At 44.0% G+C, this 13,213-nt stretch overlaps 2 protein-coding genes across 7 annotated transcripts in view; one reads left to right on the forward strand and one right to left on the reverse strand.

Annotated features, from left to right (window-relative positions):
- The window catches only part of b3gnt5a (UDP-GlcNAc:betaGal beta-1,3-N-acetylglucosaminyltransferase 5a), a 309,683-nt gene that overhangs the window by 86,753 nt on the left and 209,717 nt on the right, over positions 1-13,213 (reverse strand). The window lies entirely within an intron of this gene.
- Positions 1-13,213, forward strand: part of ect2 (epithelial cell transforming 2) — a 37,423-nt gene that overhangs the window by 15,751 nt on the left and 8,459 nt on the right. For all 6 annotated transcript variants that reach the window (XM_076042503.1, XM_076044915.1, XM_076045735.1 and 3 more), the window contains 9 exons: positions 1,823-1,942; positions 2,106-2,174; positions 2,718-2,828; positions 3,519-3,615; positions 5,114-5,195; positions 5,923-6,001; positions 7,239-7,358; positions 8,405-8,543; positions 9,147-9,304. In XM_076042503.1, coding sequence (XP_075898618.1) covers positions 1,823-1,942; positions 2,106-2,174; positions 2,718-2,828; positions 3,519-3,615; positions 5,114-5,195; positions 5,923-6,001; positions 7,239-7,358; positions 8,405-8,543; positions 9,147-9,304 — 975 coding nt within the window. The remainder of the gene's footprint in view (positions 1-1,822; positions 1,943-2,105; positions 2,175-2,717; positions 2,829-3,518; positions 3,616-5,113; positions 5,196-5,922; positions 6,002-7,238; positions 7,359-8,404; positions 8,544-9,146; positions 9,305-13,213) is intronic.

Genomic DNA, 13,213 nt, shown 5'->3' on the forward strand with positions numbered 1-13,213 from the left:
TCACTTGCTGCCTGGACTCGGAGTGGTGAGGGTCTCCTCTCTGAGGGTCTCCTCTGCTCCTCTACTGACGACAGCTGCCCAAGACTGCCGCGCAACGCATGGCTCGACTCTCAAGGCTGTGACCGTTTTTGACTAGTTTGGGGCAGAGCAGGCGCTCGCGGCAGCCCCCGCTGCTCGCTAAGAACAAGAACTGCGGAGGAACGAGACGTGCTTTCATGTCGGCCTCCAAAATACGGGAGCAGTCTCCAATAAGACCAGGAAAAGTCGCTAGATTTGTTGCAAGTTGCTTTTGACAAAAAGGTTGCCATGGGGGAGTTGGAAAGTCGCCAGATTTAGCGAGAAAGTCAGCAAGGTGGCAACACCGCAGCGTGCCTTTTGCGATGGTAACGATGGAGCTTCATGTTGAACGGGAAGACATTTTTTATCGTCCAGACGATATACTGTATATCGTCATATCGCCCAGTCCTATTATCAGCTTAGCTTTGTTGCTGTCTTGAGGGAGTTTCTGGCACTTTCAGTAGTGTCCTGTAGTGTTGTTGTGGCTCACTTTTCCGCTTGGCGCTCGTCTTTTGTTGCTTCCGCAAACGCTTTATCAAGTTCATGGTATTTCCAGTGCTACTGTCAGCCTTTGGGACGTGTTTGTTCTACAAATTGCGCTCTGCTGTTTTACTTTTGGCTTTGTTAAGCTCGAAGTCCACACCTCCGACATTTCCACCGATCTGCTGGATCGTACGCTCTGGGTGTTTCTCACTTTGACACGTCGAGCAGTGAGGCCACAGGTGTCGTGAACAGCTGCGGAATCGGAATGGAAAATTACTTCTCTACAGTCCGATATTCGATACTGTAATTTCGTCCAGTATCGGACCAATACCGATAACCGGTATCTGATTAGTGCATCTATAATTCTAATATACACAAGAACCATTTCAAGGGTAGGAAATCCAAATGAAAAAAACTTTTATTGTACTGCAATTATACACATTTATTATTGTACATTAATATAATATACATTCAATATTTACCAGTTATAATGTATATTTAACTTTTACCTATTTAAAAAAAATCATACATTGAGCCAAATTCTACCCACTTGGCCTTTAAATGCTAAAAAAAAAAAAAAAAAGAAAAGAAAAGAAATCAAATGAACTTGTACCAAGTTTTGGGCAAGATGCTTTACTACTAACTGCTCCGACCAGTGTAGACTGTGCAGGTGGTTTGTGAGTTCATACGGCACTAGAGATGTATTGGTATGAAGATTTCACATCACTGTTATCGTGACCAAAACTATCACGATTATCATTATTATCACGCTATTGTTGAAATGTGCTCAAAATGTTATCTTATGAACACACGGAAATCATTTAACCAAGTTTTATTTTGAAAACACAAAATAAAAGAATAAGCAATTCCTCTATGATTTTTTTAAATTTATTTGTCTTTTTTGACGGCCAAAAAAATCTCGTCCGCTGAACTTCCCTCCGCCCTGTTTACGACCAAGGATTGTTTTCTGTGCATGCGCGCCTGTGTCTGAGGGACCTCAGCAGCTTTTCTGAGCAATGAGCAGTGGATTTTCAAACCACGGTAATCAAACATGGTTTATCATTTTACCGGTAATCGTTACCTCCCTCGTTCTGACTCAACCTGATGGGCTGGTACATGGAATCCTGCATGTAGCAGCTTTTGACTCTTTTAAATAATAATACAATGCTAAAAATAGACTTATTAAGATAATAATAAAGAATAATAATTGAATAATAATAATAATAATAATAATAATAATAATAATAACGAAAGGAATTATTTATTTCCGCCCTTGTCTCAGCTTTTCAAGCTCCCCCTTGAGAAGGAGGGTCAGGTGGGTGGACCCATCCTGGCCCAGGAGGAGATGAAGACTATCTTTGGCAGCATCCCAGACATCTACGAGGTTCACACCAGGATCAAGGTTGGAGCCACCACACTGTTGATCATCAGATCGTCAAGTGTGGTAGGAGTGTGTGCTTACGTGTGTGTGTGTGTGTGTCTCTGTCTCTCTCTCTGTCTCTCTCTCTCTCTCTCTCGCTCTCTCGCTCTCTCTCTCTCTCTTTCTCTCCCCCCCCGTCCATCAGAGTGATCTGGAGGAGTTGCTGACGGACTGGTCTGAGGACCGGAGCGTCGCAGACATCATCCTCAAATATGTAAGTCTGGGCAACAGGTGGTCCTGGCCGTCGTTCGCGGTCGTCACATCTCCGTGTTCTCTTGGCTCAAATGTCAGCCAGGCTCCTCCGCTTCCTGTGATGCTCGGCGCCGTCCAGGTGATCGGGAGTTGTTGTGATATTTGTCCGGTGGCTGCTGGGAAAAGGTCAGAGCTGAGACAGCACGTCTTGTTAAACGCCGCAATAAACGAGACTTCCACGATTTATGAATGAAAACTCCTCGGCAAGGCGGAAGTGCATCAACCCCCCCACCTCCCCTCCCCCGCGGAAACGATTTAGTTTTAGTCGTGGGAGATTTGCAGTGGGGCGGGGTGAAGGGTTGTGGGGGACAGGGCTTCTCACTCAAATGTGCAGCGGCCGTAATGGCTGCGGATGTGGGCCGATTGTTTATTGCGCTCTTTGGTGGTTTGGTGGAGGGAAATGTGAGGTTGTGCCTGAGGAGCCGATCTGTGGAAGAGGACGTAAATCTCTCGCTCACCCCTCCACTTTTCCTTCCCCCTCCCACCCTTTCCCTTCCTCCTCCAGTCCAGTGAGCTGGTCAAGGCCTACCCACCCTTTGTCAACTTCTTTGAGATGAGCAAAGAGACCATCGTCAGGTGTGAGAAGCTAAAGCCTCGATTTCACGCCTTCTTGAAGGTAGGAACGCTTCTGCAGTCCAACACCAGACTCGACCAATCAAATGAGTTCAATTTTTTTAATTTTTTTTTTTAGATGTCTTTGTTGTCTAGAAGTCTACAGACTTGTTGTCCTGAGTTACCTCCAGATCGGTCTGGGTGGCTTCTTAAATAAAGACCTAGGGCATATTGGCTTCCATTGAGTCATTTTCCACGTCAACAAAATGGATCAAACCGTAAATGCCACAGTGCACCGGTGAAAATCAAGTCACTAAACATTCTGTCTTTAATTGGCGTTCTTAGGGCTACTAAACACACAGAGAAATGTGGAGGCTTTTTGAAAAACAGCCACTGTCTTATTGAAAACTATAGGCAAGCAACGACGGTGTGAAGAGATGACACGCATGATGTCAGTGCGCATCTGGGGATTTTTAACTGTTTATTTATTTTTAAAAGAAAACTAACATTGCAAAGATGTTTCAAATAAAGCCAACTGCTCCACAAGATGAATTGCTTGCAGCTTTTGTCATCATAAAATGGCAAAAAATGGCATTACAAAATTTCAGGCAGTAAAATAAAACCAAAATACAAATGAAATAGAAGGGGAAAAAAGTTTGGGCATTACTTTCTTCATATAGCCTTGTTGTTTTGTCAGGGGATTCATCGAGACAATTCATTTACTTTTAAGTCACTAGTGTGTGTGTGTGTTCAGATCAACCAGGCCAAACCAGAGTGTGGACGGCAGACGTTGGCGGAGCTGCTCATCCGGCCCGTGCAGAGGCTGCCCAGTGTGGTGCTGCTCCTCAACGGTAAGACACACACACACAGGGGATGTGAATCTTTGGGTGTCTCTCAATTCGATTTTGATTCTACGTCGTCACAATTTTCTTCTAAATGGATTCTCGATAGAAAATTCGATACCAAGCGTAATGTGTTGATGCTTTGGTAAATCCTGTCATCTTAATGGAATACAATTTGCACAATTTAGCTAAGCTGCTGATTAATTGATTCCAGTGGCGTAAACACATTGTTCACGCTCTGGCCGTACAAGGAACAACGAGATGTTAATGAAATGATGTCAATTTTTATTTTGTGTAATTTTATTGCACTTTTCTCCCAGAAGGTGACAAAAAACAATTTGAACTCAAATAATGCAAATTCATGCTTTTATTTAAATCGATTGTGGATCTTGAATCAATCCAGGATCAGAATCGTGATTCTCACATGAATCGATTCCCCTCTAAGGGCGTGTTGTCATTCCCTCGCCTCGCCACGGTACGCCACGCCTCGGTACGATTGTGTTTTCATTGGCTCTGTGATCACGAGACCGTGGGCGGAGTCGACGCGGTAAAGCGGGACAATGTTTTCGTCAGCATCATTTCTGTACGACACACAACAGCGCAGCAATGGACAAAAAGTAGAGGTTGTTTCATACCTGCTGCAACCTTTATATTTTCACCAAAAGTAAACACGAGACAGATATAATGGGAAAATAGCATTTATCAAAGAACAATAGAAAAACAGACTGGAAACACGCCCAAAATAGAGCCTCCTACTTATTTGAAATAGCCTGTGTGAGCTGCCCTAGCGAGCCAAGGAAGGCCACGGTGTTCGAGGCTTCCTCGCGGTGAAGAGCCACGTCCTCTCGACGAATCCGTATTTCCTCTCGCTTCAAGGCTCCTCGGACTCCCTAGCTTGCCGCGCCTCACGCGGGAGCAAATCCATTTGTTCCGCTCGTCGTTTTCGCGAATATGGTTGAACACACCTGCGACGTCGAGGGCATTCCCGGTTCGCCCGCCCCTCCCCAAAAGACAAAAACCCATGTATTCAAAAAGCTGCGTTCAAAAAACGAATACACAAATAAATGTATTCGTACAACATCAATTGTAGCGACTTGTATTCACGGTCAAACGTACCTGACACGGAGCGCTGCGAAGGAGTTGGCGTCAATGTCCGCTCCGACAGGGGACATCGACGAGGACACTGAGCCAATCAGTGCCCTGCTCGTCGCTACGTCACCGCTAAACTTGCTTCGACTCGCTCGGCCCCTCATCGATAGAGGTACCAAAACAGCACCCCCTACAGCCGTGTAGCGGCCGGTGCAAACACCCTAACACCGTACCGTGGCGAGGTGAGGCAATGAAAACACGCCCTAACACACACACACACACACACACACACACAGAGCGTAAACTCTATTGTGTGTCTCTTCCTCCTCCTCCTCCTCCATCTCTCCTCTCCCCTTCTTCCTCGCTCTACTCCGGGTCTCTGACAAACTCTTATTGTCTCCTCCTCCAACGACTGCAGACATAAAGAAGCACACGTCTGATGACAACCCAGACAAGATAATGCTGGAGAGAGCCATCGAGTCCCTGAAAGAGGTCATGACGTAAGTTAACCTCTCCCCACCTCTGTCCCCCCTCCCTCCCCTCCAGTCGTCTCTAGCTGCTCCACTCTTACAAGCTGACGGAGGTTCAGACACCTGACACGCACTGTTCAGTTTTTTAACATTGAAGGGTCAGAACAAAGTTGAGTAGGCATACCAATTTTTTTTTTTTTTTACCAGACCTTTTACTCTTTTTTTTTTATTGCCCTCATGGATTCACACAGGATTCTCCACTACACTCCGCAAGAACACAGCGTGTTTTCGCTTGTCTTCTGTTTGATCCATCACCGTCTCTATGTGGTAGTTCAGGGCCGACACAGATCAAACATTTTCTATCTGTTTTACATTTTGTTTTTCCCGCTCCGCTCGCCACCTGTTGCGGTGACGCACCGCGCCGCTAACTGTTTCCTCGGCCTGACACGGTTGCTCTCAGCACGCCATGTGGCCTTTGCTGCTGTAATTGCCCCCCATCTCCTCTCCCCACCCCAACACTTTCCACCTGGCCGGCAGGTTTTGAAGCACAGACGTCCGCAAATGAGGCCGTTAGAGAACGCGCACAGCGTATGATGTAATTGTGGTTACCAGGTTGCGGTGCTGGTGATGAATGGGTGGCTCGGATCAGTTTTCCCTCTAAATAAATTTCTACCGTCCCCATTCAAGAAATAACCTGTTGATATGTTGTTGTTTTTTTCCCCCTTCTCCCCCCTCCCGACTACCTACCGCCGGCCAGCCACATCAACGAGGATAAGAGGAAGACAGAGGGCCAGAAACAGATCTTTGACGTGGTGTATGAGGTGGACGGCTGTCCTGTGAGTCACCTCATCTCTGTCTACTCGGTCGATAGCAAGTGACACGCATAGCATAGAGACCTTGGGTGGGTGAACTTTGACTGGTGGGCCGCAATGGTTCTAAAAGTTGACAGAGGGGCTGGAGCAGGAGCAGATGGATGGAGTGTTTTGGTGATCCAACCCATAGGCAGGGCTGCAATGATTAGCCGACATAATCGATTACATCGACAACATAAATTTGTCGACTCGAAAATTTCTTGTAGTTGTAAATTGCTGAATGATAAAATCCCACTCTAGCCGCTTCATGCTCATTCGTACCTGCAGTGCAGTAACTGAGCGCTGAGGGTGGCAGAGTTGCTCATTGTTTACGTCCTGCAAAAAACGGAGAAGAAGAACGGCTTCTTCTCTGAAAAGGCTCAAAAACTCTAACCCAAAGTTTCTAAAGTTCAGGAATATTCATAACAGTTGCAGACTCTGTAAATCTCCCCCAGCATTCCAGGGTAGCACTCCGGCGATACGCCAACATCTTAAAAGCAACACACCGGAGTTGCTGTATCATCACGCATCACGGAGAGGAGTTCACAAATAACGTTAAGGACGGATATTTTGTAGATATTTTCTAAATGACACGCTTATTTGTTAATCATCAGCCGTATAACACAATTGTGAAGATTTAAAGAAAGTTAAACAGAAGTCCAAAATAGGTGGTGAAGATAAAGAACACAATCGTGACTAATCGAAAAAAACAAAAAACAAAATCCATTAGTTGACAACAAAAATAATCGATAGTTGCAGCCCTACTCATAGGATGAAAAAAATATATCATTGGATATGTTTGAAATGTGATTTAATGTCAACTGAAAATTAAAAGAAGCGTTAAAACAAAATGTTATTTAGCTCTTAATTGAAATGATTCATGAAAGCACTGAAAAAAGTCGATGAACTACTGCTATTTTATGAATTATTGACTATTAATGTAATCTTTCCAAGTTTGGTGGGCCAGATGTAAAAAAAAAACTTAAGGGTCAATATATGGCCCCCGGGTGGTAGTTTGCCAATGCCTGACATAGAACATACATCTTTTTTTAAGCGCTAGTGTTGAATCATATCTGATACAGCACTATTGTTGAAAATGTGTTTTTAAATTGTGTTTTTTTTTTTAAGAGTTTAGAAACTTTAGATGTCAGAATATTTGTGTTGCTGTTGTTGTTGGCATCGTCGTCCCATTGCTTTTTTTTTTTCACGTCGCCCCCTTCAGGCCAACCTGCTGTCGTCCCATCGCAGCCTGGTGCACCGGGTGGAGACGGTGGCGCTGGGAGACCAGCCGTGCGACCGCGGCGAGAACGTAACGCTCTTCCTCTTCAATGACTGCCTGGAGGTATTCACACTTTTTTTTCTTTCTTTATCTTTGTCTTTGTGTGAAATTGTGGCGTCTCTGTAACAGGGAGCTTGCTTTTCTGTGTGAACATGTTCATTAAAAAGACTGGAGAGGAGGAAACACATACACAGCTTCACACACACAGTGACTGGAATTACAGTGCTTGAAAAGTGACAGAAGACAGATAGTCCTCTCATACCCCCCAGTAACTCACTGGGATTGAAATTGTCATAATAATAATAACTCTAACCATCATAGTAATCTCATCACACATGGCTGTTGATGTTTGTTCTAGTGTGGTTTGATTTCTTTCATCCCGAAACACCTTCAGATTTTTAGACTGTGAAAAACTAAAGCTTTTTTTAAATTTTTTTTATTTATTTTTTTTGCGTTGTGTGAAGTTTGTTTCCGTGACCTTCGACCCTCCAGCAGCAGACAGAAGCTCGGTACCTCTGCTGTATAAACCTCTGTGGCAGCGTTTTCACGTCTCTGTGCATCTGCTGCTGCTGTTGTTGCTTCTTTAAGCTGCTGTACAATTGAATTTCCCTGTTTGTGTCTAATAGATTTTAACCCCATGGACCTTAGGAGGTTCCACCTCCTCCTCCTAATGTTTATGCTTTCATTCTGTTCTGTCAGATGTGGACAAACTTTTTTTTTTTTTTTTTTAAACTCAAGGCCAGAAAACAATTTGATTTTAAACCAAACATTTACTCCAAACTTTGTTTTTCCTCATCACCCAGATAGCCTCAGTGACCTTTGATAGCAGTTCCCCTATTTCATGCTCTCTCTCTCTCTCCCTCTCTCTCGGTCTTTCTCACTGTCTCATTAATGTGACATTAATGAGTTGCATCATTTACCTCGACGAAGGCTGCATTGATTTATTGCCAAGTAACCGATAGCAGCTTCAAACACACACACACACTCTCACTCTCTCTCTCACTCTCTCTCCCTCTATCTCCTCGCATTCCTCTCCGCTGAAGGCACAACTTAATTTGGTACCTTTTGTGTGTGTGTGTGTGTGTTTGTGTGTTGACGTGCGTGTGCAGATTGCGAGGAAGCGACACAAAGTGATCAACACCTTCAAGAGTCCGCTTGGTCAGACCAGGCCGCCACCGCCGCTCAAACACATCGCACTGATGCCGCTGTCCCAGATCCGACGGGTCTTGGACCTTCAGGACACGGAGGGTGAGGGCCAGTTGACACACACACACACACACACATGCACACGGACACACTACGTCGCTTCATCTTTCTGGCTGCCAAGAGTTTCATTGTGTAGCAGAACCTGAATTCATTCTGGGAGTCGCTGAGAATGGAGACATACTTAAAAAGTTTCTGTCTTGATGAAAATAACACAAAACACTCATTGGTGTTATTTTTGTGCATTTTTGTTTTTTGTAACCTTCTGGCAGAAATGTATCTGGTGCAATTGTTCTTGGCATGACGACATTGTTTCTTGTTCAGCCTGTTCATGAATAAATGTTGAACCTTTTGTCTTGAGTTTAGCTTTTTTTTTGTTTCCATCATCGAATCATCGTTCGTCATTGTTTAAATGCAAAAGACATAATCACGTGTTACACAAGACTGTATTTTGTTTGGATGCCATAATTTGCTGAATTATCAACGCACCAGAGAAGTTTTCAAGTTTTGAATCAAGAATCGTTCATAATCTATTTCGAATCGAATCGTGAGACCCAAAGACTCACACCGATGTTTCAGAAGCTACTGCTGGTTTCTTCTCTTTGCTCGCTGACTCACTGCTTGTCCTTCGTCCTCCCTCCCGTCCAGAGTGTGTGAACGCCTTTGCGCTGGTGGTCCGCCCTCCGACCGCACAGGAGAACCTGCTGTTCAGCTTCCAGCTGGCCGGAGAGGAGACGATTAAGAAGAGCTGCTGGCTGCGGACGCTGTGCCGCCACATCGCCAACACCATCTGCAGGGCTGACGCCGTAAGTCTGAGACACACACACACACACACACACACACACACACACACACAAACCTTTCCCAGCCTTGTCAAAATTCAATAACATAATGGGCCTGAAGCTTTGCAGACTGGAGTTAGTGTGACTATTGCTGTTGTTATTATTTTCATTATTGTTATTATTATCTCATTCTTGAGATAAGGGACAAAACAGGTATATTCATTGTTTTTGCCTATATTTGGAGAGAAAAGTCCTGATTATCTAACCATGTAGTCACTTTTTATAAAAAATTAATCATGTTTCAGTTGAGATCTTGATTTTTGTCAACTCCGTCGTACAAAACGCGTACAAAAAAGTAGATAATTTCAACTCCTTTCCTTCAAGAGGAAACCAAAGTCGTGACATACATTGGAACACTCTTTAGTTTCGATGATATGCCATAAAATATAATGTATCAATTTGTATTCTGATTTCACACTATTCTAAAAGGCCTCATTTTTTAACTTTTTAACTATATTGTATCTACAATATTTGCTCTTAATTTTAGTGTGATTAAAATACTTTTCTTAAATAAATAAGACATAAGAAGTTGCAGAACTGAATGTCCTTTATGGATTTAACAAAGAATAAACCTTTTTCACGAAAATCAACATAAACAGACACCTGACGGAGTTGACAAAAAACACATTTTTTTCCAAAGATGTGGGAGACCCCTTATATGTTTTAATCCTTTACTATGTTCACAGATAATATTTAATTTGCAAATTTAGAGGTTATAGGCAGATTGTTCAACTCAATCAACTTTCGTGTCAACTCTGTCAGTTTCTACAACTGACCAGAGGGTTGACCAAAGGGAATGTATTTTGCCACCAAACTTGTTTCATACACAGCAGCTAGCTGCATTTTCCTCAGTTGCTAGCTGCCCCAACAACCTTACTAAAGGCCCAAATTGAGTTTACTACTGCTTTGAATGAATCATCTTAATCATCTTAACCACCTCTCTTGTTCGGAATAAAATTTTGTTCCGAACAGATCGGATCAGAAGCTTACGATTGACGCGTTTACATGAAGCATTTTTAATCTGACTGGGCCTTTATTCCGATTATTTGTGTCCATGTAAACCTGTACAGCTATTGTAATTATTTTTGGAATGTTCCAATGAAAATAAAAAGGAATTATTATTGTCCTCTCCAAATTTTCCTAGAGTATAAGAAAAACAATATATAGAGCTGGGTAGAAAATTTGCACTTAATTTGCGATTAATTGTGAGTTAACTCAGGAAACTAATGTGATTAATCACAATTAAAAATTTGAATTGACTAACAGCTCTATTATTATTATTATTATTATCAGGGGAGGGGCCAAATAAAATTGCTCCATTTTGTCTTTATTTAGCTGGAGGAAATTTGAGGCCATCCAGTGTTGGACTTCCTTCATGCAGTTTAGCAGTGAGTTAACGGGGGAAATGTTTTTATCATTGGGTTCTAGGGGCAGGTAGATTTGGGTGTCATCACGTAGAAATGATAGATGTTGAACCTCTGGAAGATGGAGCCTTCTGGAAGATGTAGAGAGCAAACAGGGTAGGCGCTAAGATAGAGCCTTGAGGAACTCCGCAGGTGATGGGGGCAGAAGAGGAGGATTAAAAGGATTAAAACAGTGGGTTTGCCTGAATCCAATGTTAGAAGGAGATCATTGGTGACTCTCAGGGCAAGGGCTGACTCTGTACTATGGTGGGCTCTAAAACCTGATTGACCAGAATGGAGTTATTTCCAATGAATGACTGGAGCTGGGAGTAGACAATTTTTTTTTCAAGATTTTGGATAGAAAAGGAAGCTTGGAGATGGGGCGAAATTTTTTTTTAATGCTGTATTATCTAAGTTTGGCTTCTTGAGGATGGGCTGGACAACTGCATGCTTGAAGGACAGGGGAACAGAACTGGTGGCAAGGCTGCTATTGAGAATGAGGGAAATTGTTTGACCCACCGAGTCAAATACCTCCTTTAGTAGTTGCGCCGGTATGAGATCCATTGGGCAGGTGGCAGACTTAGTAAATTACTAAGTTTATGATAAAGGTGAGGGGCACCGGCTCAAACTCACAAAGGGTGGCAGAGCATGGAGCGGAGGGGTCGTAATTAGGAGGCGAAATTGCAGAGCGGATGTCATCAATCTTTGTAAAATAGCTCAGGAAGACATCGGGAGTGACTGATGTAGACGCAGTGGGTGTGGGGTTAAGGACGGAGTTGATAGTCTCAAACAAGACTTTGGGTGAGTGGGAGTGCCTAGAAATAATGTCAGCAAAGTATGAGGCCCTCGCTGCTTTCACTGCCTGCTGATATGCTCTTAGGCAATTTCTCGGGATTTCATAGGAAACTTGAAGCCTATCTTTTTTCCACTTCCTCTCGGCTTTCCTGCACCCTTGCCTAAAGGAACGGGTGACAGTGTTGAGCCAAGGTTGTGTTTTTGTTTTCGGTTTTCTGGCCTTAAGGGGGCCAACAGAGTTCAAAATGTCAGAGCAAGTAGATTTAAAATTTGATGAGTTCCTCAGTGCTGATAGAGGAGGGCTGCAGACGAAGGGAGAGGCTAGATATGCATCATTGAATTTGCTGGCTGTGAGGGGAGTGATAGTACAGGATTGGGCAGCTGAAACTTGCAAATTGGGAGCAGACTCAAATTTAAAAGAGAACATGACACAAAGGTGATCAGAGATTCCTGTCTCCTTCAGGGCAAGAGAGGGAACAGTCAGGCCAGCAGTAAAGACTAGGTCTAATGTATGGCCACGGTTGTGAGTGGGGCCTGAAACAAGCTTCAAAAAGTTAAAGGAAGGCCGAGAAATTCAGTTGCTTTAATGTTAGATGAGGTGTCCACATGAAAATTAATCTTATCACTTTCTAAAACAGCAGAGGATAAAAGCTCAGAAAATTCTGGGATGAAATTTGCATTGTGCCTAGTGGGCCGATAGACTAGAACACAGAGGACTGGACTGGATCCACTAGTTTTGAGCAGGGGAACTTCAAAGCTAGTAGTTCATAATTAGTAGTAATAGGGGTGCACTTATGACAGTCTCTGTTGCTCACTGCTAGGCCACCACCATGACCACTTAGTCGCAGAGAGCTGTAAAAGACATAGTCTGGTGGGCTGGCCTCCAAAAGTTGGCTGTGTTCACCAGGCTTCAGCCAGGTTTCAGTTAAGAACAGAAAGTCCACATGTGAGGATGTGATAAAGTCATTGATGATGAAGGACTTGTTTGAAAGAGACCTCACATTCAAGAAAGCAAAATGGCACAGGGTAGCAGGTGGTGAGGGGACAGGGACACGATGTTTTGAATAGGTTAAGTTATTTAAGTTTGCAACTTTACAACCGCTGCATGCCCGTGGCACCCTATCATTCACAATGACCTGAATGAACATCGAAGGTGGATCTATCAATGCCGAGTGGGGCCTGAGGGGGGCAGCATCCGGAGAGGCAGTCCTGTGCCGCAGTGTCGTAGAGGAAGAGGAGTGGGGGTGCCCCCTCTAACGTAGGGAAAAATTGTCATGCAACACTGAAGATAAACGATACACTTTAGGTTAGCCGCTAGCAAGTGGCTGCCCTGCCTATTTTGGGTTAAAACCACCGGGTTTAAAATGCGACCAACGATCCCAGAATAAGTTAAAATTGTCAATGTGCAGAATGTTGAAGTTCTTGCACGCAGACTGGAGCCAGGAGTGGAGACCGAGGAGTCTGCTGAAACCCTCTGATCCACGGCCGAGTGTGGGAATTGGGCCACTGATTAGAACCGACCCGCCAGAGCGATTTAAGAAACGCAGCATGTCAGTGAAGTCGGATTTCGTCACCTCTGATTGTTTGAGCGCAGCGTCATCGGTTCCCACGTGAACTATAATTCTCCAGGACGGCAGGGTGGGCAGCAGACGACGGAGTCCCGTGAGTATGTCAG

Source organism: Nelusetta ayraudi, unplaced genomic scaffold (assembly GCF_046127955.1).
Source record: "Nelusetta ayraudi isolate G7.1 ecotype Tasmania unplaced genomic scaffold, CSIRO-AGI_Nayr_v1 ptg000001l, whole genome shotgun sequence".
Classification (NCBI taxonomy): Eukaryota; Metazoa; Chordata; class Actinopteri; order Tetraodontiformes; family Monacanthidae; genus Nelusetta; species Nelusetta ayraudi.